The sequence below is a fragment of the Lolium perenne genome, chromosome 5 (genome assembly GCF_019359855.2).
Source record: "Lolium perenne isolate Kyuss_39 chromosome 5, Kyuss_2.0, whole genome shotgun sequence".
Lineage (NCBI taxonomy): Eukaryota > Viridiplantae > Streptophyta > Magnoliopsida > Poales > Poaceae > Lolium > Lolium perenne.
The window spans coordinates 243,848,591-243,875,494 of NC_067248.2; the positions used below are offsets into that span (position 1 = coordinate 243,848,591).

At 42.1% G+C, this 26,904-nt stretch overlaps 1 protein-coding gene across 1 annotated transcript; it reads left to right on the plus strand.

Moving 5' to 3' along the window:
* Positions 1–7,978: 7,978 nt before the first annotated feature.
* LOC127302496 (uncharacterized) lies at positions 7,979–13,619 on the plus strand. Its single transcript, XM_051332960.1, has 6 exons — positions 7,979–8,103; positions 8,187–8,234; positions 9,695–12,338; positions 12,424–12,511; positions 12,603–13,441; positions 13,543–13,619. Exons 3-5 carry the CDS (start codon positions 9,721–9,723, stop codon positions 13,425–13,427), a joined length of 3,531 nt encoding a protein of 1,176 aa, XP_051188920.1. The 5' UTR covers positions 7,979–8,103; positions 8,187–8,234; positions 9,695–9,720; the 3' UTR covers positions 13,428–13,441; positions 13,543–13,619.
* Positions 13,620–26,904: the final 13,285 nt, after the last annotated feature.

Below are 26,904 nucleotides of genomic sequence, written 5' to 3' on the forward strand. Positions count from 1 at the left end.
CCTTCCACTTGGGGTTCCCAACGGGCGTGTGCTTTACGCGTCAACACATGTCAGCACATCTAGGCATCTTTTCCTCTTGGCCATACAATTTAGGAGGAAGGTTGGATCGAGACCACACCGCGTCTGCTTGTATAGTCACACCCATCTGAGAATGCGACATCTCGCGCGTAGCAACATTGAGTTCGACACATGAAAGAGGAAGAAAATCCGAGGCTCCCGTTGCTATAACCAAATGGATGGGCCTACCACCAGATTGAGCCGATCGATCTAGGCCACATCTTCGGAAGGGTTAAAGTGATTGGACTACCTCGGATGTATCTGAACATGAAATGATGAAAGCTACGTTATCTTTCCAGCCATGAGACACAAGGGAATATACATAATACCTTTTACTGGGTTCGTTTTGATATTTTCTGATACATTATTAATATTATTGTTCCAGAAGAAGGCAGCGAAACGATTGAAGATGGATCATGGATGCACCGCCCATGCTAGCTAGGACATAATATGGTGCTCACTGTCATAATCAGCAGAGATTTACCATGTGGTACATGTGAAAAGCAACTAAACAATTGTTATACAAACAAACAATGTTGTTTCACATAATCAGCGGAGACGCGGGAAACAAAGAATACGCCTCTTCGGGCCTTCATTAGCTGAGCCGGTGGAGTCAATCGGGCTGGAGTTTTGCCGTTGCTTCGCTGAAAACCCTCCACGTGTGTGAACCCGAAGAGTTACAAGAATCATGAATATATTTTCGTATGTTGTGTTTTTTAAGGGATTTCTATTTTCGTGCCCCCGATTCCTTAGTTGTGCTCAGTTTTCCCCAGCTCCTTAGTTTTTCCTCAGTTTTCCCCAAGACCTTGTCTGAAACCATCACAGGTGCTGTAAACGGCCGGTTGCCCGACAGTTGACCGTTATCTTCTGACTAGTGGGGCCACGTAGAGCCCGCAAAGACACGTCAGACCATCCATCTTTGTTTGACTGTAAGCATCGCTATATCCTTGACCAAAACGCGCACGAGTGGGGCTTCGATATATCGAATGACAAGTGGGCCATGGCGCTGATACAAGGGGCAATACACGGGTAGGAATAGATTTTTAAACGGAGCTCTACAGCGATGGCACAGAGGAGGTGGCATGCGGGGTGCCGAGATAAGATCGACGTTCACAAAGAACTGCATGAGGCGAGACCAGATGCATTAGATAGATATGAACTAGACGCGTTTAACCATGCAAAGAAGAGAAGAAATGGTCGACGACATCGACGACTACCTCAAAACTTTGACTGACCGTGTCCGACACGAACGCGAGCAATGTAGAGAAAACTAGTGTCTCTCCTTTCTGGCGTGTATAGATGGGTGCTAGAAGAGTGTGGTGGCGAAGGGAAAGACCTCGCGGTGGTCTGTGGCGTCCAGCATAGCGGGGCGGCGTGGCCGTGCCCACAGCGGCGTGCATGCATGTTCGACATTGGCATCAGCATGTACGTTCGGCATTGGCCTCGGCGGTATCTCTAGTGTGTCAGTGATCGAATGAGGGGACGGGATTGAGGGTGCATCCCGACGGTGACCTAGCAGTGGCGGCGAGCATAGCCGTTCTGACCATGCCGATATCGGCATCGGCATCGTTTGGAGGCTGTGGTGCTCGAATTAAGGTGGGATTTGTTTCTTGTACGCCAAAAGTGATTTGAAACAAGTTTCGTGTTGAAGGTTAGGAAACGAAAGTTTGTAACTAAGCCCAAAATTATACTAGCGCCATGGTGAGGTTCTTTTTGATAGAGCTATACGGTTGGGCAAACTTTTTTGACACTATTTAGATGGGGTTCCTTGTTGTTACACATATGGCATCATGTATGGCAAATTTGGGGTCATTTGGAGATGTTCGAAAAAATCACTTTGCTTAAACGCATGCCGTTTCGTCTCACTGAAACCAGCTTTTCTAACAAGGTGATTTATTCTACCTTCTCTAAATGACCTCAAATTTCATACAGCTGATCTTCTATACATAGATAGATAGATTGTTTCATTTTTATATTTTTCGAACTTTTTATTTCCCTTTATAATACCCAATTGATTTTCAGGTCAAAACCTCGAAAAACAGCATCATGTATGGCATCATTTTCGCCCTAAATTTCAAATTTTGTGAAACTTTCCCTTTTAGATATTCCTTGTTGTTATAGATATGGCATAATGTATGCCAAATTTGGTTAGGTCTCACTTAAACCAGCTTTTGTAACAAGTTAGGGTTTTTCCACCTTCTCAAAAGGGATTTTTTCTACCTTCTCTAAATGACCTCAAAAATCATACAGACGATCTTCTATACAAAGATAGGTAGATTGTTTCGTTTTTACATTTTTTTGAACTTTTATTTCCCTTTATAATACCCATTTGTTTTCAGGTCAAAACCTCGAAAGTTAACATAAGTAGATGGTGAACCCTTCCAAACTTCAAATACAGAGATAGATAGATTGGTTCGTTTATCATTTTTACCATGAATAGTAATGGCTACAAGAAATCGGTGATGGTTTATCATTTTTTGCGTGAAAAGTAATGGATACAACAAATCGGTGATGATTTATCATTTTTTTCGTGGCTACAACAAATCGGTGATGGTTTATCATTTTTTTCGTGAAAATTAATGGCTACAACAAATCAGTGATGGTTTATCTTTTTTTTGCGTGAAAATTAATGGCTACAACAAATCGGTGATGGTTTATCATTTTTTCGTGAAAAGTAATGCCTAAAAGAGTTTATAATTTTTAGTGCGTGAAAATGATAGAGAGAGAGGGGTTATCCTACCCGTTAGCATACTTAGAGAGTGGAAGGTAACCGCCGACAGAGAGAGAGAGAGAGGGGGTTATCCTGCCCGTTAGATCATACGATCAACTGTCGGCGGGCACGATCCGCGTGACATGGGCTAGACCAATCAGGGAAATGTTGCACGTGTGAGAGAATTTGTGGAGGGAGAGGGCAAAATTGAGTAGTATCAAGAAACCAAGGGCACCTATGTAATAAACAGACTAAGGGATTCAAATATGAGATTTAAAAAATGGAAAATACGTGTTTTGTACAATGAAACCCATCTTGGCCTATCTCAAACTATTTGCAATACAAATATACATGAGTGTGAGAATTGTGGCCTCATTTAGACAAAGTATGTTTTGGGGAAAGGTGTTTTGGGAAGGGCTTATTGTGGAAAACCATGCACCTTCATAGCTACTAGGTGATTTGAGAAGGCCTTTGAGAAGTGGCAATTTGTGGTAAAACTTGATTTATCTATGACTTATCTATGTTTTGAGAACTAGCAATTTGCGGTAAAGACTCCATGAGTATGTGCCACTATTTTTCGGATTTTTTTGCACATTAAATGACTCATTTAACTAGTTAATCCCATTTGTTGACTGTCTGTTGACCAGCTACTTGAGGGTAAAACTGAGCATATTGCACTAGCCAGTATTAGCACTCAAGGGGAAAACTGAGCACACAAAAAATGCTAGTATAATACTCGAGGTTATACCTGAGTATATCTAAATTTCCAGGGTTAGACTTGAGGACGCGTGTTGCGGTGCAGAAATGGAAGACGTGCAATTGTTGACGCGTAGACGCGGGTCATGGTGCAGAAGTCAAAGACGTGCAATCGTGGACGCGTGTCGCATTGCAGAAGTCCAAGACGTGCAGACGTGCAGCGGTGGACGCATAGGACGCGGGTCGCATTAACCACCCCTTGCCTTTATAGAAGCCTCCTCCCACTATCTCTGTCACTCTCACTCGCCTACGCAACGCCGCCTCTCTCTCGTCCCATCATCTTCTCCAAAGCAAAAAAACCCTCTCCCTCTCCTCTGTCGGCGAGATGGACAAGGAGAATGCGAATCCCATCGTCCACGGCGCCTGATGGCGTGTAAACACACGTTCGTTGGGAATCCCAAGAGGAAGGTGTGATGCGCACAGCAGCAAGTTTTCCCTCAGAAAGAAACCAAGGTTATCGAACCAGTAGGAGCCAAGAAGCACGTTGAAGGTTGATGGCGGCGAGATGTAGTGCGGCGCAACACCAGAGATTCCGGCGCCAACGTGGAACCTGCACAACACAACCAAAGTACTTTGCCCCAACGAAACAGTGAGGTTGTCAATCTCACCGGCTTGCTGTAACAAAGGATTAGATGTATAGTGTGGATGATGATTGTTTGCAGAAAACAGTAGAACAAGTATTGCAGTAGATTGTATTCGATTAAAAGAATGGACCGGGGTCCACAGTTCACTAGAGGTGTCCCTCCCATAAGAAATAGCATATTGGATAAACAAATTACAGTTGGGCAATTGACAAATAGAGAGGGCATGACAATGCACATACATGACATGATGAGTATTGTGAGATTTAATTGGGCAATACGACAAAGTACATAGACCGCTATCCAGCATGCATCTATGCCTAAAAAGTCCACTTTCAGGTTATCATCCGAACCCCTTCCAGTATTAAGTTGCAAACAACAGACAATTGCATTAAGTATGGTGCGTAATGTAATCAATAACTACATCCTCGGACATAGCATCAATGTTTTATCCCTAGTGGCAACAGCACATCCACAACCTTAGAACTTTCTGTCACTGTCCCAGATTTAATGGAGGCATGAACCCACTATCGAGCATAAATACTCCCTCTTGGAGTTAAGAGTAAAAACTTGGCCAGAGCCTCTACTAATAACGGAGAGCATGCAAGATCATAAACAACACATAGGTAATAGATTGATAATCAACATAACATAGTATTCTCTATCCATCGGATCCCAACAAACGCACATGTAGCATTACAGATAGATGATCTTGATCATGATAGGAAGCTCACAAGATCAGACAATGAAGCACAATGAGGAGAAGACAACCATCTAGCTACTGCTATGGACCCATAGTCCAGGGGTGAACTACTCACACATCAATCCGGAGGCGACCATGGCGGCACTACAAGGAATCGGGTCTATTGCAACAAAAAAAATTGTCGCAATAGATGCCGTTTTGTGGCAATACGCACCTATTGCCACGAAATGACGTTCGTTGGCAAGCGTTGCAATTACATGTATGGTAATAGGCTATTGCAACGAAAACGCGATTGTGGCAACAAAGCGATCTATTGCAACAACCATGCGGGAAGTTGCCACATGTTTTCCCGTGGCAGCACTCACTTGTCTCCACAATTTGGTTTGTGGAGATAGCTTGTCGCAACATGCAGCCGTGTCGTGGCGCTTGCCAGTTTGTGGCGATAGACATTTGTGGCAATAACCTATGCCAACGCCCTAAGTTTCGTGGCGCACTCTCTTTCGTGGCGATAGCGAGCTGTGGCGATAACCTATGGCAACATCTACTGGTTTGTAGCATTAGCCATTTGCCACAAATCGGTACGCTCGTGGTATTAACTTATGGCGACAATTATTCCACTCGTCGCGATAAATAGGTATGGCAACGGTAAAAAAAATTGTGGCGGGAAGGTGTTGCGACAATTGTAACATTTCGTGGCGATACTCTGTTTCAACAAAATCAAGTTTCGTGGCGCCAAATGCTTATCACAACGGGGAAAAAGCTTGTAGCAAGAAGCTACTGCGACAATGTGAACTTTTCGTGGAGATACTTTGTTTCAACAAAATTCACAATTGTGGTGTTACATAATTTTTGCAGCGTCCAAAATGTTTGTCGCAAGAAGTTACCACCACAATTTGAAGGTTTTGTGGCGATACTCTATCTCAACAAATTTTTATTCTGTGGTGCCAAATAGTTATCACATCATTCATAAAAAATGTGGTAACAATTTATTGCAACAATAAAAAGTTCTTCGTTGCTACATTCTAACGCAACAAAGCATGTAGTCATGGCGACTAGGATTTGACGCAACACTATATTTTTCGTGGTGCTAACCTAAGGCAACAAAAACTGAGTTGTGGCAATAGCTTATCGCAACCATAAAAAAAATACAACCATTGAATTACAAAATTCAAATCCACGCGTATAATATGTAGGTTCATACAAATCATAATTCTCATATCAAATATCCATCAAATGCAACTAATGTAAAATGTAGCAATCCAGCAGAGTTGAGTCCGTTGCTACCATGATACCCTGTCCAGCTAAGTCTTTGAGTCCTGCATTCAAAAAATGAAGAAAAAAATTACTACAAGCCTATATTATGTAAAGCAAGTAAGTTGTGTCAACAAGCTAATACCTATTGAAAAATTATGTAACGCAATATCTATGATGAACTACAATGTGAAAATAGTACAAAGATTCTATTTAAGTGAATGTTTTATAGATGGTGTTTTATAAAGGGAGGGAGACAAATCAGTTGATCTCACAAATCAGGTACTGGACGTCTGAATCCCTGCAGTACTGTCGGAAAGCTGAAACCAAAAAAACCACTAAGGTAGCTGAGCGTTGGAGGGCACCTACTGAAGATATGCTGAAAGTTATATTGATGGCAGTTTCTTTGCTGCTGATAACACTGGTGGATGGGGCTTTATCGTCAGGGATCAAAACGGCGAAGTGAGGGGTCCAGGAGCTGGTCGTCTGCAGTATGTGGCAAGTGCGGCTTGTGCAGAGGCACAAGCGTGCTCTGCTGCTCTCCTGCAGGCGGCAACTTGGGGCATGACCAGGGTCATTGTTGAAAGCGATGCACAAAACCTTGTCCGTGCGGCCAAATCATCAGACTTTGACTTGGCCCCGGAGGGTGTGATCTACAGAGATATTCGGTCCTATGTTAACCATAATTTTTCTTCAATTTGTTTTGTTCATTGCTCTAGAACTTGTAATAAGGTAGCTCACGCACTTTCTGCGTTGGGTGCAAGCAGTGAGGCTCCGCTCCAATTGTGGACGGATGAACTGACAAACGAGGTTATGGTGCTGGTGGCCAGCGATCTTGCTGAGCCTACTACTTAATGGAATTATGATGTTCCTTATCAAAAAAAAGTATGTAATTTCAAGAAAATACTAAAATATTATATGTATTAGAGTCTTGATGGTCTCCAGTTAGTACTAGTATTAACATATTTGGCAAGATTGATTGTTGGAAGGACTTCATCAAGGAGGCCGGCTGGGAAGTCAATAGGAAGATAGTGATGCTGTTTTGTCGCGGCAACGGTTTCACCTGGCTGTTTGCTAACCCTCTCCACGGTTAGGATGTAGAAATCTAGCTTCTATGTGTTACACTCAACTGGTGTCTTATGTTATTATTAGGTGTCATGTTAAAATCCTGCACTTGGACCTGGTTTAAGTTACTGCAAGCAAGTGCCAGAAGTGGTGTCCTATTTTGTTAAGTTCGATGTTAGAGTTGTGCACTTCGAACTTGGTTTAAGTAAGTGCAACCAACTGGTTGGTGGTACCAATGAAATCACTTTTGATGCTGTATAACTGTGATTGTATATAAAGTATGCTTGCTATCTGTCCTTGTGGGCATATCATATGCAATATGCAAGTTTGAAACTTCATAATTGTTTTGGACGAATCACCAGATTACTTTTCAGAGAGGAAATGATATCGTTGTCTGAGCTACTTTCTGTAGAAATAAACGGTGGCCATCCATGGTGATGGTCAGAATTTCTGTTTTCTGTTGGTAGTTTTGTTCTCGTGAAGATATAAGCTGATTCGCTGAATCGTTGCAGCAAAGTTGTATGACTGAGGCTTTCCTGGCTATAGATTGCATCAGCATTTCTCCATTTGAGTCTTGTTAACGTCTCAGAAAGAAATGCCGTTTTGGGGCTAACCTTTGGATCGAAATATCCAGTTTTATTCTGTCCATCGCACATTACTAATGTGCATGTAAATTTTCGCCTAATCTTCTTTTCTTTTTTAAATCTTGGGCATGGAAGATAGAGATGCAGAATGCATGTGGTCCGAAGAAAGGTTCCATCCCCAATTACAGTCTTTATTAATTTTGGGCTAACAGTCTGGGCCTCTAAAGTTTGGGCTGAAACGGTGAGTGAAAATAGACATTTAGGAAAAAAAAACAGGACAACGTAGCTTCTCCCTCCTTCGTCTTTCACGCCGCCTTGACCGCCCTTCTATCATCTTGCAGCGCCGCCGCTAGGGTTCTTCAACAGCGCCGTGTCCTCCTCATCCCCAACGGCAAGGTCAGCCCCCGCGTGCAATTTGATCACTTCTGGGACGGATTTCGTTTTCCCCTCTGTCCTACTCATCGATTTTGATTTGGCAGATTTGATGTGAACAACACTAGGGCAATATTAGCGACGAACTGATTCAGGTACTGCATACGTCTCAATCCCAATACTCTCAATAGGTGCACACACATGGGAAGTAATGTATGCTATAACTGAATTAATGGTAACTGAAAAACCTTAGACTGCTGCTACTGATGATATCCACAACTCATTTTCCCTGTATGGTTCTTTGGTCCCAACTCCAATTGTCCCACCTTATCAGATACTTGCAATGCAAACACATAGGAGACACTTGATCAACCATACCAGTTCAAGTTTGGATCCAGATAATTCTCTTTGGAGTTCTGTATATACATGAATTTGGAGAGAGAGATAAGACTAAATAATGTCGCTTTACAATCTCAAATCCACGGAACGCTATTTTCAATTTTGTACTTATATGGATATATTGGAGGTGTAATAACAGCCACAGCCTAGGAGTCTTGTAAAACCACTGGAAACACCGGTTCAGGTTAGGGGAGAGACCAAAAAACAGTCCCACTGCCACTGGTTGCAAAAGCATCATGCAGGCGATCTATGTACAGAAGCGAAGGCATTTGTCCCACCGAGGGCGGGCAGGCTCTATACAGTCCTAGTTCTACCCTTTCTCTGAGCTTCCAAAGCACCAGCGATATTTAGCTTCTCGTGACCGTCAGCCTCCATGCCTAGGCAGATGAGCGCCATCCCTTGCAGGTAGTGTGCAGTTGGCCAGTCGGGTGATATTCCCTCTGCTTTCCTCGCGTCTTCGAGGCCATCTTCCAGCCTGCCAAGTACAATGTTCGCGAAACCTCGTCGCACTAGCATAGTTGGGGACTCCATGGCACCGGTATCGACAAACTGCAAAATATCCACAAGTGTAAAGTATAAACTTCATGGTTCACACTGTCCATATGTTAAATTGGCTTGGATAAATTCATATTACCATTTCTATGCAACAAAAGAACTGTTCTAATTAGGTTGAACTGAATAATGCAGATACAGCACAAGACATCTCGGTTTAGTAATATACCCAAATAACGGGTTCCCAATACCAAACCATTTAGAGAAGGAACATAAATAGTGACTGGATTGTTCCTACCCAAGTGACTAGTTTGTGGAAAAGCAGTCTAAATAATAACAAAAATAGAAGAGAAATATTAATGTAGTCGATTTGTAATTGGTGAAGAGTAACAGAGTTTATGTGCATATAGGAGAACTACAATCGCCCGTAACATGTGATATTGTGAGCTTAAGGATACCTGCAGGTTCCATCAGATTTTTATACCAGTCAAAAACAACATTTAAGCTCAAAGTAGTGCAAGTCCAGGAAGTTGCTGAGTTGCTACTTTCCTATCTTATTTCCGAAATTGAGTGGGTCCCATTGTTTTACGTGTGTAAATGAAAGTTTCCAAGCACAGATCAAAGTTCAGCCACTAATGATGCTCGCTGTAATTCAGCCACTAATGCATACTGATGATGCTCGCTGTAATTCAGCCACTAATGCAGCTGCTATGTTTTTTAACAGGACTGGCTTTACGAACATAAGGCAAAATGACGCGAGATAAGAGTTGGATGGATAAGGACAGAGATTCTGCTGAGTGGCAAACTGGCCTCAAGGATTTCTTGAATCTTGCTTTTCCTGATGCTCGTCCAAACTCAACTGCCCCATGCCCATGTAGGAAATGTCTGAATAATGCTCAGAGAAAAAAGAGGGATGTTCACAGTCACTTGCTGCACAATGGTATGGATCCGACCTACACTAACTGGATATACCATGGTGAGCAACCAGATGAGGGCAACATTTCTGATGATTCGGATGATGAAGACGCTGTAGATGATGGTGCTGGGTTGTGTGACATGCTCAATACTCTCATTAGGGGCACAGACATGGGAAGTAATAATGCAGATCATGATGAAGGTGCAAGAGACATTCATGTGGATGATTCCAGCAGTGAAGGAAGGAACCAGGAGCCAAATACAACAGCCAAGGTGTTCTTCGAGCTATTAAAAGAGGCAAAAAAAGAGTTGTACCCAGGTTGCGAGGATGCCACGAAGCTATCTTTCATTGTGAAGCTTTACCAAATCAAGTGCGTGACAGGGATGACCAACAGAGCATGCGACTTAGTTCTGCAGATGTTCACGGAGATGCTGCCTAAGGGACACTGCATTCCTACTAATCTCGCAAAAGTAAGGAAGGTGATCCGAGATCTTGGGCTAGACTACAAGAAGATACACGCCTGCGTTAATGATTGTGTGCTATTTCGTGGTGAGCATGCTAATGCTGAAGAATGCCCCGTCTGTCATGCTTCTCGATGGAAATCTACTCGTACCAGTGATGAAGACAATGTATCGAGTCATACATCAAAGAAGCCAGTGCCACAGAAAGTTTTATGGTATTTCCCACTGATTCCAAGACTGCAAAGGCTGTACATGACAGAAGCTATGTCATCACATATGAAATGGCATCATGAGGGTCGTCTGGATGATGGCGTAATGAGGCACCCTACAGATTCGAAGGCATGGAAGCATGTTGATAAGAAATATCATAAGAAGTTCTCAAAAGATGCTCGCAGTGTTCGACTTGGCCTTGCTTCGGATGGATTCAACCCCTTTGGGCTCATGAGTATATCACACACTACATGGCCTGTCATTCTTATCCCTTATAACTTGCCATCTTGGATGTGTATGAAACAACAAAATTGGATCATGTCAATGATTATTCCAGGGCCAAAGTCAGCAGGAAATAACATAGATGTGTACTTGCAGCCTTTGGTGGATGAACTGAATGTTCTATGGGAGGATGGTGCTTACACATATGATGCTGCAACCAAAGAAAATTTCAGGCTGTATGCATGCTTGTTGTGGACCATCAATGACTACCCAGCTTTCGCAATGCTGAGTGGTTGGAGCACAAAAGGAAAGCTAGCATGCCCTTATTGCCACAGACATACAGATTTCCTATGGCTCAAGTATGGTCGAAAGCATTGCTACATGGGACACCGACGTTTTCTCCGCAGGAACCATAAATGGCGTCGAAACAAGTGTTTGTTCAACAACGAAACAGATGACAGGGAAGCTCCGGTACCACTTACAGGTGAAGAAGTTGTACAACAGCTTGATAGCATTCAGCATGCACCATTTGGGCGATCAAATAAGAGAAAGCGACCGGAAACTAATAGCTGGCATAACTGGCGGAAGAAAAGTGTATTTTTCCAACTCCCATATTGGAAGCACTTGCTGGTTAGGCACAATTTGGATGTTATGCACATCGAGAAGAACATCTGCGACAGCGTTCTTGGGACTTTGCTTGAGATGGATGGGAAATCAAAGGATGGTGTGAATGCTCGTCTTGATTTGGAGTACTTGAAAATTAGGAAGGACCAGCATCCAAAGCCCGGTAAGAACAAGTATGAAATAAAGAAAGGTTGCTATGCTTTAAAAAAGGAAGAGAAGATATTGCTCCTCAAATTTTTGCAGAGCATTAAGATGCCCGATGGATATGCTTCACACATTAAACGATGTGTGGTCCTCGATCAGTGCAAGATTACTGGACTCAAAACTCATGACTGTCATGTTATATTTCAGAAACTTCTTCCTATTGCATTGCGCAAGCTTCTGCCAGAGAATGTTCTTAACCCATTGCTTCAACTGAGTAAATTCTTTTCTGATTTATGCTCCAAGGAGTTAAAGGATGAGGATTTGGTGAAGTTGAGCGAAACAATCCCAGAAACTTTATGCCAGCTCGAGATGATCTTTCCACCTGCATTCTTTGATATTATGATGCATCTGCCAATTCATCTCGCTGAAGAGGCACGATTGGGAGGGCCTGTCTTGTACAGATGGATGTATCCAATTGAGCGATACTTGCGTACGCTGAAAGGGTATGTGCGTAACAAGGCTCACCCAGAGGGTTCTATTGCAGAGGGGTACATACTCGAAGAGTGCATGACTTTTTGCAGTCGATTCGTTGATGGCATGCCTACAAAGATAAGTCAGTCCGAACGCCATGAAGATGGACGTGCAGATCAACCACCAACAGGGATTACCATAATGAGTATAGTTGATTACTCCAAGAAAGGTTTTGCTCTTGAACAACTATCTTTGGCTGAGGTTAATGACATGAGGCATTTCATACTAACAAACTGCGGGGACACCGCGCCATGGGCTCGGTAAGGATACCTATGTATTTATATTATATCATTCTTATGTGCATTAATAATGTCGTGTTGAACTAACAATCATTTCTCTTTGTAGGGAACATCTCGAGGAGCTGAAAAGGAACAATTCTCGTAATCCTGATAAGCAACACAGGCAAGAGTTTGTTGGCTGGTTTGAGAGAAGGGTAAGTTACAGTCACATTTTCACTTATGTTCGTAGTAATGACGTACCAGCGATGCACATTTCACTGACATGTACACTATTCCATGAAACAGATCACTGAACTCCACAAGGATGGGAAGGTCCACAAGGATGGGAAGGTCAGCAATCTTATTTATGCACTAGCCAAAGGACCTGACCACCTAGCTCGTGTTTACAACCGTACAGTTCTGAATGGATACTTCTTTCGGAATTCCTACATAGAGCAGGACTTGAGTACCCAAAATAGTGGCGTCGTAGTCAAGGGCGATGAAGCCACAGGAAATATTGATTATCATGGGGTGATCAAGAAAATCATATTTCTTGACTTTCCACCTGATAAGGAGGTTGTTCTATTCCAGTGTGACTGGTTTGATGCGCCTCCTGCTAATAGAACTCAGAGCAGGGGGTATAAGAAGGATAAATATGGAATTATTGACCTTCGCACTACTGCACACCGATTCAAGGAAGACCCTTACATTCTAGGTCTCCAGGCTCAACAGGTTTTCTATGTGAGAGATGTGAAGAACCCTGATTGGGCAAGTGTTATTAAAATGAATCCACACAATTTGTTTGCTCCGTCTGTTTTAAATGGTGTCGGCCTTGATGAAGCTGCCGAAGCCGATGAAGGCGGTGACGCAGACGTACTGGATGTCGTCGATGCGGAAATTATAGTCCCAGAATTTACTGTACCTGAAGAGATCACTAGTTGGTGCAGAAACGATGATGAAGGATCCAGCGTTGATGCTTCTGTCATCAAAAGTATAAAACCTGTTGAGTTTGAAGATGTTCACTCCGAATCTGATGACGATATCGATGATGATGATGCTTACATAAATGATGGCCATGTTGCTCCTTTGGGACAAGAAGAATTGGATGATGACAACGGGTTCTTTGTGTAGTTTCAAATATCTTGGTAAGATTTTCCACATGTTAAGCCATGAATACATATTCCTGAAGTTTGTTCATGTTTATCTATGAGTAGCACCTCCTGAGGTTTAATCTGATGTGAAACAGGTTGAAACAAGGCGCACGTGCTTACTCATTTGTTGTCGCAAAAGGGAACATAAGCTAGCGGAACGGTCGTGTCTGGTTACAGAAAAGCTTTTATACAAATTCAGTCACATTTTGCATTTGCTGTACGCTTCCATAACATGTGATGTTGCTGTGTTTTTCTGCTAGCTGACATGCCATGTATGCCATGTTTGGTTCATGTACAATCTTGTGAGTTGCTATTTCATGTGCATGATTATTACGGGGAAGTTTACATGATTATGCATACTCAATGTGGCTATCCCAGAACTGCACACATGTCTTTTACCTGTAATTTTCAGTGTTTCTTATGATATGACTTTTCGTGTTTGGGATAGAGTTCAGATCTGTCCGGGTTTAAAATAATATGGATCCAACTCTTGAGTTCTTTGCAAATGAAACAGGAAGAAAATGATAAGTTCATGCTGTGCGCTAAGCTGTTGGAGCTGAGTGGATGTGGACGTCTACAATGAGAACGGGAGTTAGGCAAGCCCTGTTGGACCGAAGAACACAGACCTCTTCAATTCAGCTTACTGTGAACATCAGTATGAACCACTAAGCTTCAGGATTCTTTTGGTAGATTATAGTGGTTAATTTGAACAAAGAGATACTCATGCCAACTGCATGGCACCTGAAGCAACCAGTAGTATTTTTCAGAGCTCACAACCACGAGAACTGGGCTTCAGTTTTAATGTTTACTCTGTGATGATGATTACTGGGATGGTTAATCGTGTGAGTTAGGCTCGTTAATTTTAAATTCTCTGCAATAGTCATTATGTGAGTTAGGCTAGCTAGTTAATCAGTTTCATACTTTCGACACACGTAAGATTGAGTTACGGTCAGCTTGACAGGCTTTTGGTATAGTAATAATCTAGGTGAATTCCCTTTGACAAGTTGCATCTCCGGCCTAGGGTGTACTACGTAATTGAGTTGTTTCCCTGCTATCAGCTCAAGCAATTGGTAGTTATTTTGAACACAGACATGCACGCTGTCAGTTAGGCTACTTAATTTCAGGTTTTCAACAGACAAAGATTCAGTTAGGCTCCTCTAGATCAGCCTTCTAGGTGGATTATTCCCAGAATAAGCTGTTCATTCGTGGATGTAGTGGAAGAAGTAAATCAAGGGATATGGAGTTGGGGACAGAGAGCTAAAACTGCTAGAGATTCTACTGCATTCTCCTTCTTCTTTGTTTTCTTTAGTTTCTTCATCTGAATCTAGCTTGTAATCCAAAAGGAATTTTTTTTGAGGTTGTTGTGTTTTGGTGGAACATCTGTAGCTTCTTGGTTTCTTTAATAGAAATCGAGGCGTGTAGACTAGTACAAAATATTTTTGCTTCCAGTAGTTAACAACAAACAATAGTGTAGTAGCTGGTAGTACGTGCGTCCGCGATGTGCATATCCCAGGTTCAAGGTTCGAATCTTTCCTTTTGCAAATAAATTTTTCCGCTCAGCATAAAATTAATCAATCAACATATCATTAATTTGCCGCCCAGAAGAATAAAATTAATCAGTCAACATATCATTATACCATAATAATATAAGACACACCTCTTTAATCAGATTTCAATAAAAATGCACTAACACATGGAAAATTCACAATATGCAATGATTATTACAACATAATGGAGTTGAGGCAAAATATTCACTATTATCATGAAATACATATTTTGTGGTAATACGAGGCTGACCTTTTGCAACGATGTGAGCACCAAACGCAACATGGAAATTATGTTGCAATATATGTGCGTATATTTCCACGAATACATTTTTTGTTGCATTACCTAGCCTCTATTGCAACAACATGCCCAACTTATGCCACGGACAGTAATTGTCGCAATATCACCACCTTAATACCACGGCACCGTGTTTTGTTGTAATATGCATCCTCTATTGCAACAAAAAGGGGAATTAATGCAACGAAACTAAATTGTGGCAAAATACAGGGGTTATTGCCACAAACCGTCATTTGGTGGCAATATTACGTTTTATTGCAACAAAAAAAGGTCGTGGCAATAAATATTGTTGCAACAGACCGGAATTCCTGTAGTGCGGTGTAGAGTCCTCCGGGAGATGATTCCCCTCTCCGGCAGTGTGCCGGAGGCGATCTCCTGAATCCCCCGAGATGGGATTGGCGGCGGCGGTGTCTCTGGAAGGTTTTCCGTATCGTGGCTCTCGGTACTGGGGCTATTATCGACGGAGGCTTAAGTAGGCGAAGAGGTAGGTCAAGGGGCGTCACGAGGGGCCCAGATGGCAGGGCCGCGCGGCCAGGGGCCAGGCCGCGCCGCCCTATCATCTGGCCACCTCGTGGCCCCACTTCGTTTCATCTTCGGACTTCTGGAAGCTTCGTGAAAAAATAGGACCCTGGGCGTTGATTTCGTCCAATTCCGAGAATATTTCCTTACTAGGATTTCTGAAACCAAAAACAGCAGAAAACAGCAACTGGCTCTTCGGCATCTCGTTAATAGGTTAGTGCCGGAAAATGCATAATAATGACATATAATGTGTATAAAACATGTGAGTATCATCATAAAAGTAGCATGGAACATAAGAAATTATAGATACGTTTCAGACGTATCAAGCATCCCCAAGCTTAGTTCCTACTCGTCCCGAGTAGGTAAACGATAACAAAGATAATTTCTTAGTGATAATGCTACCAACATAATCTTGATCAATACTATTGTAAGCACATGTAATGAATGCAGCGATTTGAAACAATGGTAAATGACAAGAGTAAACAATTGAATCATAAAGCAAATACTTTTCATGAATAGTACTTCAAGACAAGCATCAATAAGTCTTGCATAAGAGTTAACTCATAAAGCAATAATTCAAAGTAGAGGTATTGAAGCAACACAAAGGAAGATGAAGTTTCAGCGGTTGCTTTCAACTTGTAACATGTATATCTCATGGATATTGTCAATGTAAAGTAATATAACAAGTGCAATATGCAAGTATGTAGGAATCAATGCACAGTTCACAAAAGTGTTTGCTTCTTGAGGTAGAGAGAAATAGGTGAACTGACTCAACATAAAAGTAAAAGAAAGGTCCTTCAAAGAGGAAAGCATCGATTGCTATATTTGTGCTAGAGCTTTGATTTTGAAAACAAGAAACAGTTTTGTCAACGGTAGTAATAAAGCATACGAGTTATGTAAATTATATCCTACAAGTTGCAAGCCTCATGCATAGTATACTAATAGTGCCCGCACCTTGTCCTAATTAGCTTGGATTTACATGGATTATCATAGCATAGCACATGTTTCAACCAAGTGTCACAAAGGGGTACCTCTATGCCGCCTGTACAAAGGTCTAAGGAGAAAGCTCGCATTGGATTTCTCGCTTTTGATTATTCTCAACTTAGACATCCATACCGGGACAACATAGACAACAGATAATGGACTCCTCTTTAATGCATAAGCATTCAACAACAGATAATATTCTCATAAGAGATTGAGGTTTGTTGTCCAAACTGAAACTTCCACCATGAATCATGGCTTTAGTTAGCGGCCCAATGTTCTTCTCTAACAATATGCATACTCAAACCATTTGATCATGATAAATCACTCTTACTTCAGACAAGACGAACATGCATAGCAACTCACATGATATTCAACAAAGAAATAGTTGATGGCGTCCCCAGGAACATGGTTATCGCACAACAAGCAACTTAATAAGAGATAAAGTGCATAAGTACATATTCAATACCACAATAGTTTTTAAGCTATTTGTCCCATGAGCTATATATAGCAAAGATAAAGAATAGAAATTTTGAAGGTAGCACTCAAGCAATTTACTTTGGAATGGCGGAGAAATACCATGTGGTAGGTAGGTATGGTGGACACAAATGGCATAGTGGTTGGCTCAAGGATTTTGGATGCATGAGAAGTATTCCCTCTCGATACAAGTTTTAGGCTAGCAAGGTTTATTTGAAAGAAACACAAGGATGAAGCGGTGCAGCAAAACTCACATAAAAGACATATTGTAAATATTATAAGACTCTACACCGTCTTCCTTGTTGTTCAAACTCAATACTAGAAATTATCTAGACCTTAGAGAAACCAAACATGCAAATCATATTTTAGCAAGCTCTATGTATTTCTTCATTAATAGGTGCAAAGTATATGATGCAAGAGCTTAAACATGAGCACAACAATTTCCAAGTATCACATTATTCAAGATATTATACCAATTACCACATATATCATTTTCCAATTCCAACCACATAACAGTTTAACGAAGAAGAAACTTTCGCCATGAATACTATGAGTAAAGCCTAAGGACATATTGGTCCATATGCAACAGCGGAGCGTGTCTCTCTCCCACACAATGAATGCTAGGATCCATTTTATTCAAACAAAACAAAAACAAAAACAAACAGACGCTCCAAGCAAAGTACATAAGATGTGACGGAATAAAAATATAGTTTCAGGGGAGGAACCTGATAATGTTGTCGATGAAGAAGGGGATGCCTTGGGCATCCCCAAGCTTAGACGCTTGAGACTTCTTGATATATGCAGTGGTGAACCACCGGGGCATCCCCAAGCTTAGAGCTTTCACTCTCCTTGATCATAGTGTATATCATCCTCCTCTCTTGATCCTTGAAAACTTCCTCCACACCAAACTCAAAACAAACTCATTAGAGGGTTAGTGCACAATCAAAATTCACATATTCAGAGGTGACACAATCATTCTTTATACTTCTGGACATTGCACAAATCTACTGAAAGTCAATGGAATCGAAAAATCCATCAAGCATGGCAAAACAGGCAATGCGAAATAAAAGGCAGAATCTGTCAAAACAGAACAGTTCGTAAAGACATATTTTTAACAGGCACCAGAATTGCTCAGATGAGAAAACTTAAAACTAATGAAAGTTGAGTACATATCTGAGGATCACTCACGTAAATTGGCATAATTTTCTGAGTTACCTACAGAGAATTAGACCCAGATTCGTGACAGCAAAGAAATCTGTTTCTGCGCAGTAATCCAAATCTAGTATCATACTTCTATTAGAGACCTTACTTGGCACAACAATGCAATAAAACTAAGATAAGGAGAGGTTGCTACAGTAGTAACAACTTCCAAGACTCAAATATAAAATAAAAGTATTTTAGTAAAAGGGATTTCTATTTTCGTGCCCCTGCTTCGTTAGTTGTACTCAGTTTTCCCCAGCTCGTTAGTTTTTCCTCAGTTTTCCCCTCCCTCTAGTTTGAAACCCCTCGAAGACGCGGGTTGCCGTCAGGTCAGAGGCCTTACCGTTACCGTGAGGTCAGTTCCTCGCTGACCGTCTCGTGCTGACGGGTGGATCTATCTACCGCTGACGCGTGGGCCGTTTTATTTCCTGATTGTATACGCGGTGCTGCCAATGACAAATGGGGCCGCTCTATGGGGCTGCCGCAGCCAATGACCAGTGGGTCGTCTATTTATTTATAGAAAATTATATATTGCCGCTCTGTGGGGCCTCCGCAGCCAATGACCGCTGTGGTCGTCTATTTTATTTAGAGAATATAATATAGAGCCGCTCTGTAGGGGTCGCCTCAGCCCATTTTCGCAGCTTAATCTAAAGTGACTCTTATGCTAAACATTGTGTATCCCGACGTTGACCTAGCAGTGGCGGCGAGCATAGCCGTTCTGACCATGCCGATATCGGCATCGGCATCGGCATCGTTTGGAGGATGTGGTGCTCGAATAATAGTGGAAATGCGATATTATTTTTTACATGCATAATATATAGAAAATAGCTAGATCTCTAAATCGATGCATATGAAGCTACATATATATTCTTGGTCATAATCCCCTTAATTATCTAAAGGGGATGGATGCATGGCTTCACGTCGTCGTCGCTTTCATCGTCGCATATCTTCGTCGTCCGAGTAGTAGTACCTCCTGCACATTGTTCCGTCGAACACCTTCACTGTGAGCACATCATCGCCTTCATATTTGAAGTGTACGAACCAGCCGAAATCCACACCGTGCGCGATGGCGAATTTCTCCCAGCCCTTGTCGAGGTACATCCGGCCTTGTCCGTCAAATAGGACCTCCACGGTCCAGAGACGAGGACCGCAGTCAGCTGCTCGCAGATACACCTTAGCTGGCTCCTTGCCGTCAAGATAGTCCGCAAATTTTTTTGGGAGTTCCTGCAAAGAGATCGAGCGCCGATCGTTTGAAATTAGGGAACCCTTGAAATTAAAGGTTTTTTAGAACATGCCCATAATTAATCACATGCATCATATATGTGGGAACCCGTACGTACCTTCTTGACCAAAGGGTCTTCATAGACGACGATGAAGAACTCCTCTATGATCAATGGCAGTGTTGACGGTGGTGGTGGCAATGATGATGATCCACTTCCCCTTCCCCTTCCCCTTCCCCTTCCGGTCCGCGTCCGAGACGTGGAAGCCATGGCAATGGATAAAGTGTATGTGAACGAAAAGAAGAGAGAGGCAGAACCTATTGACACAAGGGATGGCCGTGTGGGTGTTTATAAGGGAGAGATGACCGTTGTAGGGTTTACACAATAAAATAAGGAGGAGATGACCGTTGTGGGGGTTTATACACAATAAATTAAGGAGGAGTCGACCGTTGTGGGGGTATAGTTTATCATTTTACCGTGAAAAGTAATGCCTAAAAGGAAAGTAATGGCTACAAGAAATCGGTGATGGTTTATCGTTTTTTGCGTGAAAAGTAATGGGTACAAGAAATGGGTGATGGTGTATCATTTTTTGCGTGAAAAGTAATGGCTACACGAAATGGGTGATGGTGTATCATTTTTGTGCGTGAAAAGTAATGGCTACAACAAATCGGTGATGGTTTATCATTTTTGTGCGTGAAAAGTAATGGCTACAACAAAATCGGTGATGGTTTATCATTTTTTTGCGTGAAAAGTAATGGGTACACGAAATGGGTGATGGTGTATCATTTTTGTGCGTGAAAAGTAATGGCTACAAGAAATCGGTGATGGTTTATCGTTTTTTGCGTGAAAAGTAATGGGTACAAGAAATGGGTGATGGTGTATCATTTTTTGCGTGAAAAGTAATGGCTACGAAATGGGTGATGGTGTATCATTTTTGTGCGTGAAAAGTAATGGCTACAACAAATCGGTGATGGTTTATCATTTTTGTGCGTGAAAAGTAATGGCTACAACAAAATCGGTGATGGTTTATCATTTTTTGCGTGAAAAGTAATGGGTACACGAAATGGGTGATGGTGTATCATTTTTGTGCGTGAAAAGTAATGGCTACAACAAATCGGTGATGGTTTATCATTTTTTGCGTGAAAAGTAATGCCTAAAAAGAGTTTATAATTTAGCTCGTGAAAAATAATGCAGAAAACCAAACTTTGCGTGAAGCTAACCGACGACAGAGAGAGAGAGAGGGTGGTGGCCCCGACCAGAGAGAGAGATAGGGGTTATCCTGCCCGTTAGATCATACGATCAACGGTCGTCGGGCACGATCCGCGTGACATGGGCTAGACCCATCGGGCAATGTTGGGCGTCTGTGAGAGTTTGTGAAGGGAGAGGGCAAAACTGAGTAGTATCAAGAAACCAAGGGCAAGTGAGTAGTAAACAGACTAAGGGATTCAAATATGAGATTTAAAAAATGGAAAATGCGTGTTTTGTACAATGAAACCCATCTTGGCCTACCTCAAACTATTTGCAATACAAATCTACATGAGTGTGAAAATTATGGTCTCATTCAGACAAAGTATGTTTTGGGGAAAGCTGTTTTGGGTAGGGCTTATTATGGAAAACCATGCACCTTCATAGCTACTAGGTGATTTGAGAAGTGGCAATTTGTGGTGAAACTTGATTTATCTACGATTTATCTATGATTTGAGAAGTGGAAATTTGTGGTAAAGACTCCATGAGTAAGTGCCACTCCTTTTCGGAATTTTTGCACATTAAATAACTCATTTAACTAGTTAATCCCATTTGTTGACTCTCTGTTGACCAGCCACTTGAGGGTAAAACTGAGTATATTGCACTAGCCAGTATTAGCACTCAAGGTGAAAACTGAGCATACAAAAAATGCTAGTATATGACTCGAGGGTATACATGAGTATATCTAAATTTCCAGGGTTAGACTCGAGGACGCGTGTTGCGGTGCAGAAGTGGAAGACGTGCCATTGTTGACGCGTGTCGCGGTGCAGACGTGGAAGACGTGCCATTGTTGACGCGGGTCGCATTTAGGACGCGTAAGCCCCTCTCTCCCTCCCTCTGCACACAGTACGTCTCATTATCGCTCACGCACGAAACCACCCCTTCACGTCCCATCAACTTCTCCAAAAAAACCCCAACCGCCGTACGAGCCCTCCCCGCCGGCGATGGAGAAGAAGAATGCGCCGGCGGCCATCGCCCCGAGCCCGTCGCCTCCGAGCCCGTCGCCTCCGAGCCCGTCGCCTCCGAGCCCGTCGCCGCCGAGCCCGTCGCCGCCGAGCCCGTCGCCGCCGAGCCCGTCGCCTCCGAGGGCGGCGCATCCGAGGGCGGCGCATCCAAGCGCGGCGCCTCCGTGAACTGGGCCGGTCTCACGGCTGACGGACCACTTCACAAGATCGGCGAATGCTTATTGGCGAAAGAGGAGTACGTGGACAGCTACTCGCTATGAGGCAAGTCTGTAGAAATTGGCGCTCAGGTTTACCCGATCCCGACGTGCACCTGCACGAATGGATCATGCTACACCACGCCCTTCCACGCGCCGCTGAGTTCACCTTCCTCCATCTCGGCACATCCCGCTACGTCACCATAGATCTATCTGCAGTTCGTGCAAGGTTCAAATTCCTCGGCTTTTCCCGTGGCGTCACCATAGATCTTATTTTCAATCTTAGTGCTGAATGTTATCTTTTCAATATATTTTAGATTCTACTTCGTCGGCTTTTCACGTGGCGTCATCGTGCTTGCCTGAGAAGAACCCGCCGCACAAGATACGGCTGCTGAACCCACTCCCAAAGAAATCGAACACGCGGTTTGTGGCGCAGATGCCATCTGTTTTGCTGAAATCGATCTGTTATCAAATCCCCGACTATGGTCCTCGTTGCCACACATTACCCGCCGGAAATTGGTTGGGTCGATGAGAGCACTCCAACTAAGGATATAAATGAAGATGGGGATTGGGGAGAAGGAAGATTTTCGATCAAGAACCATGTTTTCCGTTGCATTACCCCGTTCAATGGTGAACTGTATGCAGTAGCTTCGGACAATTTTGAGATCGGAAGAATAGTGTGCACCAATATACTGATTGCAGCAGCGCGAGCACCGTCAAGATGGAGACACTAATTTCATTTCCAGAACTTGGACGTCGAAGTTCTACCTTGTGAAGTCGGATGGTGATCTCGCTGCTTGTGTTGTTGGTCAGCGCGGCTTTGGCGGGCAAACCATTGGTGTACCGTGTGGACACTCGAGCCGCTCTCTCCATCCGGTCACTAACATTGGCAGTAATGCCTTCTTCGTGAATTTTATCCGGTGTATCTCCGTCGACACCAGAGTGTACCCGACACTTCAACCTGGCAGCATCTACTACACGGATTTGCGTTATATCAGAGCGTACTCTCATGATACAAATGCCTGGGATGAGTGGCCACTACGTGTGGATAGAATAGGACTCTACGGTTTGAGAAATGAACACAGGCCATACCGTTTGGAGGATGTATTGGCCTCACACTGCAGACGGAAGGAGTTCAATGAATATTTCCTTGGGGAATTGCACGAATGGAGCGACGGAGAAATATATGAGGAGGAATGAAGAACAAATTCATTCATCCTAATCTTCTTGTTGTCCATACATTGCGTGCGTGATCTTGTATATTTTTGCAGCTTAGTTTGTCGTGAACATTAACAATGTTATTGGCTGCTTTTGGCTGCTGTATGCAGTTTACCTATGTATTATACTTAGTTTTCTGATTATGCTGCTGTGAATTTATCATATAATAGCTTCTAGATTTGCTACTAGATTTGCTGCCATATTGGGCAAAAAACGAGGGCCAAAAGGCATAAATAACCCCAGAGATTTGCTACTAGATTTGCTGCCATATTGAAGAAAGACAGAAATAGAAGCTTCTCTAGATTTGATACTAATTTGGTGAAAAAGACAGAGAGAGAAAGAGGGGAAAAGGTGCTTTTAAAAATGCCAATTTGGGCCGAGAGAGACAAAACCCAGCTCCTGCTCACGTGCAACCAAACGCTTCTCGTCCTGTCCCACGCGGTCCCTTTCTACCAGCCCCACGCGACGCGGCCCCACACGACGCGGCCCCACAGACGACGCGGCGCAACACGTCAGCACAGAACGTCCAAATAAACGGATTCCTTCCGTCTGAGCTCCTTCTGCGGGTCTTCAGACAAAGGCTAGGGTAAAACTGAGGAAAAACTAAGGGGCTGGGGAAAACTGAGCACAACTAAGGAACCGAGGGCACGAAAATAGAAATCCCTTAGTAAAAACATGGGTTGTCTCCCATAAGCGCTTTTCTTTAACGCCTTTCAGCTAGGCGCAGAAAGTGTGTATCAAGTATTATCAAGAGATGAAGCATCAACATCATAATTTGTTCTAATAATAGAATCAAAAGGTAACTTCATTCTATTTCTAGGGAAATGTTCCATACCTTTCTTGAGAGGAAATTGATATTTAATATTACCTTCCTTCATATCAATGATAGCACCAACAGTTTGAAGAAAAGGTCTTCCCAATATAATGGGACAAGATGCATTGCATTCAATATCCAGGACAACAAAATCAACGGGGACAAGGTTATTGTTAACCATAATGCGAACATTATCAACTCTCCCCAAAGGTTTCTTTGTAGAGTTATCAGCAAGATTAACATCCAAATAATAATTTTTCAATGGTGGCAAGTCAAGCATATCATAAATTTTCTTAGGCATAACAAAAATACTTGCACCAAGATCACATAAAGCATTACAACCAAAGTAATTGACCTTCATCTTAATGATGGGCTCCCAACCATCCTCTAGCTTCCTAGGAATAGAAGTTTCGCGTTCTAGTTTCTCTTCTCTAGCTTTTATGAGAGCATTTGTAATATGTTTCGTGAAAGCCAAATTTATAGCACTAGCATTAGGACTCTTAGCAAGTTTTTGTAAGAACTTTATAACTTCAGAGATATGAAAATAATCAAAATCCAAACCATTATAATCTAAAGCAATGGGATCATTATCCCCAATGTTGGAAAAAATTTCAGCAGTTTTATCACAGGCAGTTTCAGCAGTTTTAGCAATTTCAGGCAGTTTTTCGCTCTTTGCATTAGAAGTGGAAACATTGCCTACACCAATTCTTTTACCATTATTAGTAGGAGGTTCAGCAACATGTGTAGCATTAGCATTGCTAGTGGTGGTAATAGTCCAAACTTTAGCTACATTATTCTCTTTAGCTAGTTTTTCATTTTTTTCTCTTTCCCACCTAGCATGCAGTTCAGCCATTAATCTTATATTCTCATTAATTCTAACTTGAATGGCATTTGCTGTAGTAACAATTTTATTTTCATTATCCCTATTAGGCATAACTTTCAATTTCAAAAGATCAACATCAGCAGCAAGACTATCAACTTTAGAAGCAAGTATATCAATTTTCCCAAGCTTTTCTTCAACAGATTTGTTAAAAGCAGTTTGTGTACTAATAAATTCTTTAAGCATGGCTTCAAGTCCAGGGGGTGTATTCCTATTATTTTTGTAAGAATTCCCATAAGAATTACCATAACCGTTACCATTATTATAAGGATATGCCTTATAGTTGTTACTAGAATTGTTCCGATAAGCATTGTTGTTGAAATTATTATTTTTAATGTAGTTTACATCAACATGTTCATCTTGAGCAACCAATGAAGCTAACGGAACATTATTAGGATCAATATTAGTCCTACCATTCACAAGCATAGACATAATAGCATCAATCTTATCATTCAAGGAAGAGGTTTCTTCAACAAAATTTACCTTCTTACCTTGTGGAGCTCTTTCCGTGTGCCATTCAGAGTAATTAATCATCATATTATCAAGAAGCTTTGTTGCTTCACCAAGAGTGATGGACATAAAGGTACCTCCAGCAGCTGAATCCAATAGGTTCCGCGAAGAAAAATTCAGTCCTGCATAAAAGGTTTGGATGATCATCCAAGTAGTCAGTCCATGGGTTGGGCAATTTTTAACCAAAGATTTCATTCTTTCCCATGCTTGTGCAACATGCTCAGTATCCAATTGTTTAAAATTCATTATGCTACTCCTCAAAGATATAATTTTAGCAGGGGGATAATATCTACCAATAAAAGCATCCTTGCATTTAGTCCATGAATCAATACTATTCTTAGGCAGAGATAGCAACCAATCTTTAGCTCTTCCTCTTAGTGAGAAAGGGAACAATTTTAATTTTATTATGTCACCATCTACATCTTTATACTTTTGCATTTCACAAAGTTCAACAAATCTATTGAGATGGGCAGCAGCATCATCAGAACTAACACCAGAAAATTGCTCCCGCATAACAAGATTCAGTAAAGCAGGTTTAATTTCAAAGAATTCTGCTGTAGTAGCAGGTGGAGCAATAGGTGTGCATAAGAAATCATTATTATTTGTGGTTGTGAAGTCACACAACTTAGTATTCTCAGCAGTATTCATTTTAGCAACAGTAAATAAAGTAAACTAGATAAAGTACATGCAAGTAACTAATTTTTTTGTGTTTTTGATATAGCAAACAAGATAGTAAATAAAGTAAAACTAGCAACTAATTTTTTTTTGTTTTGTTTTAGTGCAGCAAACAAAGTAGTAAATAAAATAAAGCAAGACAAAAACAAAGTAAAGAGATTGGATTGTGAAGACTCCCCTCGCAGCGTGTCTTGATCTCCCCGGCAACGGCGCCAGAAAAAGAGCTTGATGGCGTGTAAACACACGTTCGTTGGGAACCCCAAGAGGAAGGTGTGATGCGCACAGCAGCAAGTTTTCCCTCAGAAAGAAACCAAGGTTATCGAACCAGTAGGAGCCAAGAAGCACGTTGAAGGTTGATGGCAGCGAGATGTAGTGCGGCGCAACACCAGGGATTCCGACGCCAACGTGGAACCTGCACAACACAACCAAAGTACTTTGCCCCAACGAAACAGTGAGGTTGTCAATCTCACCGGCTTGCTGTAACAAAGGATTAGATGTATAGTGTGGATGATGATTGTTTGCAGAAAACAGTAGAACAAGTATTGCAGTAGATTATATTCGATTAAAAGAATGGACCGGGGTCCACAGTTCACTAGAGGTGTCTCTCCCATAAGAATATAGCATATTGGGTAAACAAATTACAGTTGGGCAATTGACAAATAGAGAGGGCATGACAATGCACATACATGACATGATGAGTATTGTGAGATTTAATTA

What these genes read in the sequence shown, in the direction of transcription:
- LOC127302496 (XM_051332960.1), top strand. Translation starts at nt 9,721, where the DNA reads ATGACGCGAGATAAGAGTTGGATGGATAAGGACAGAGATTCTGCTGAG. An exon ending in GACACCGCGCCATGGGCTCG is followed by an intron (nt 12,339 to 12,423) that starts GTAAGGATACCT and finishes TTCTCTTTGTAG; the next exon opens with GGAACATCTCGAGGAGCTGA. An exon ending in TTGGCTGGTTTGAGAGAAGG is followed by an intron (nt 12,512 to 12,602) that starts GTAAGTTACAGT and finishes TCCATGAAACAG; the next exon opens with ATCACTGAACTCCACAAGGA.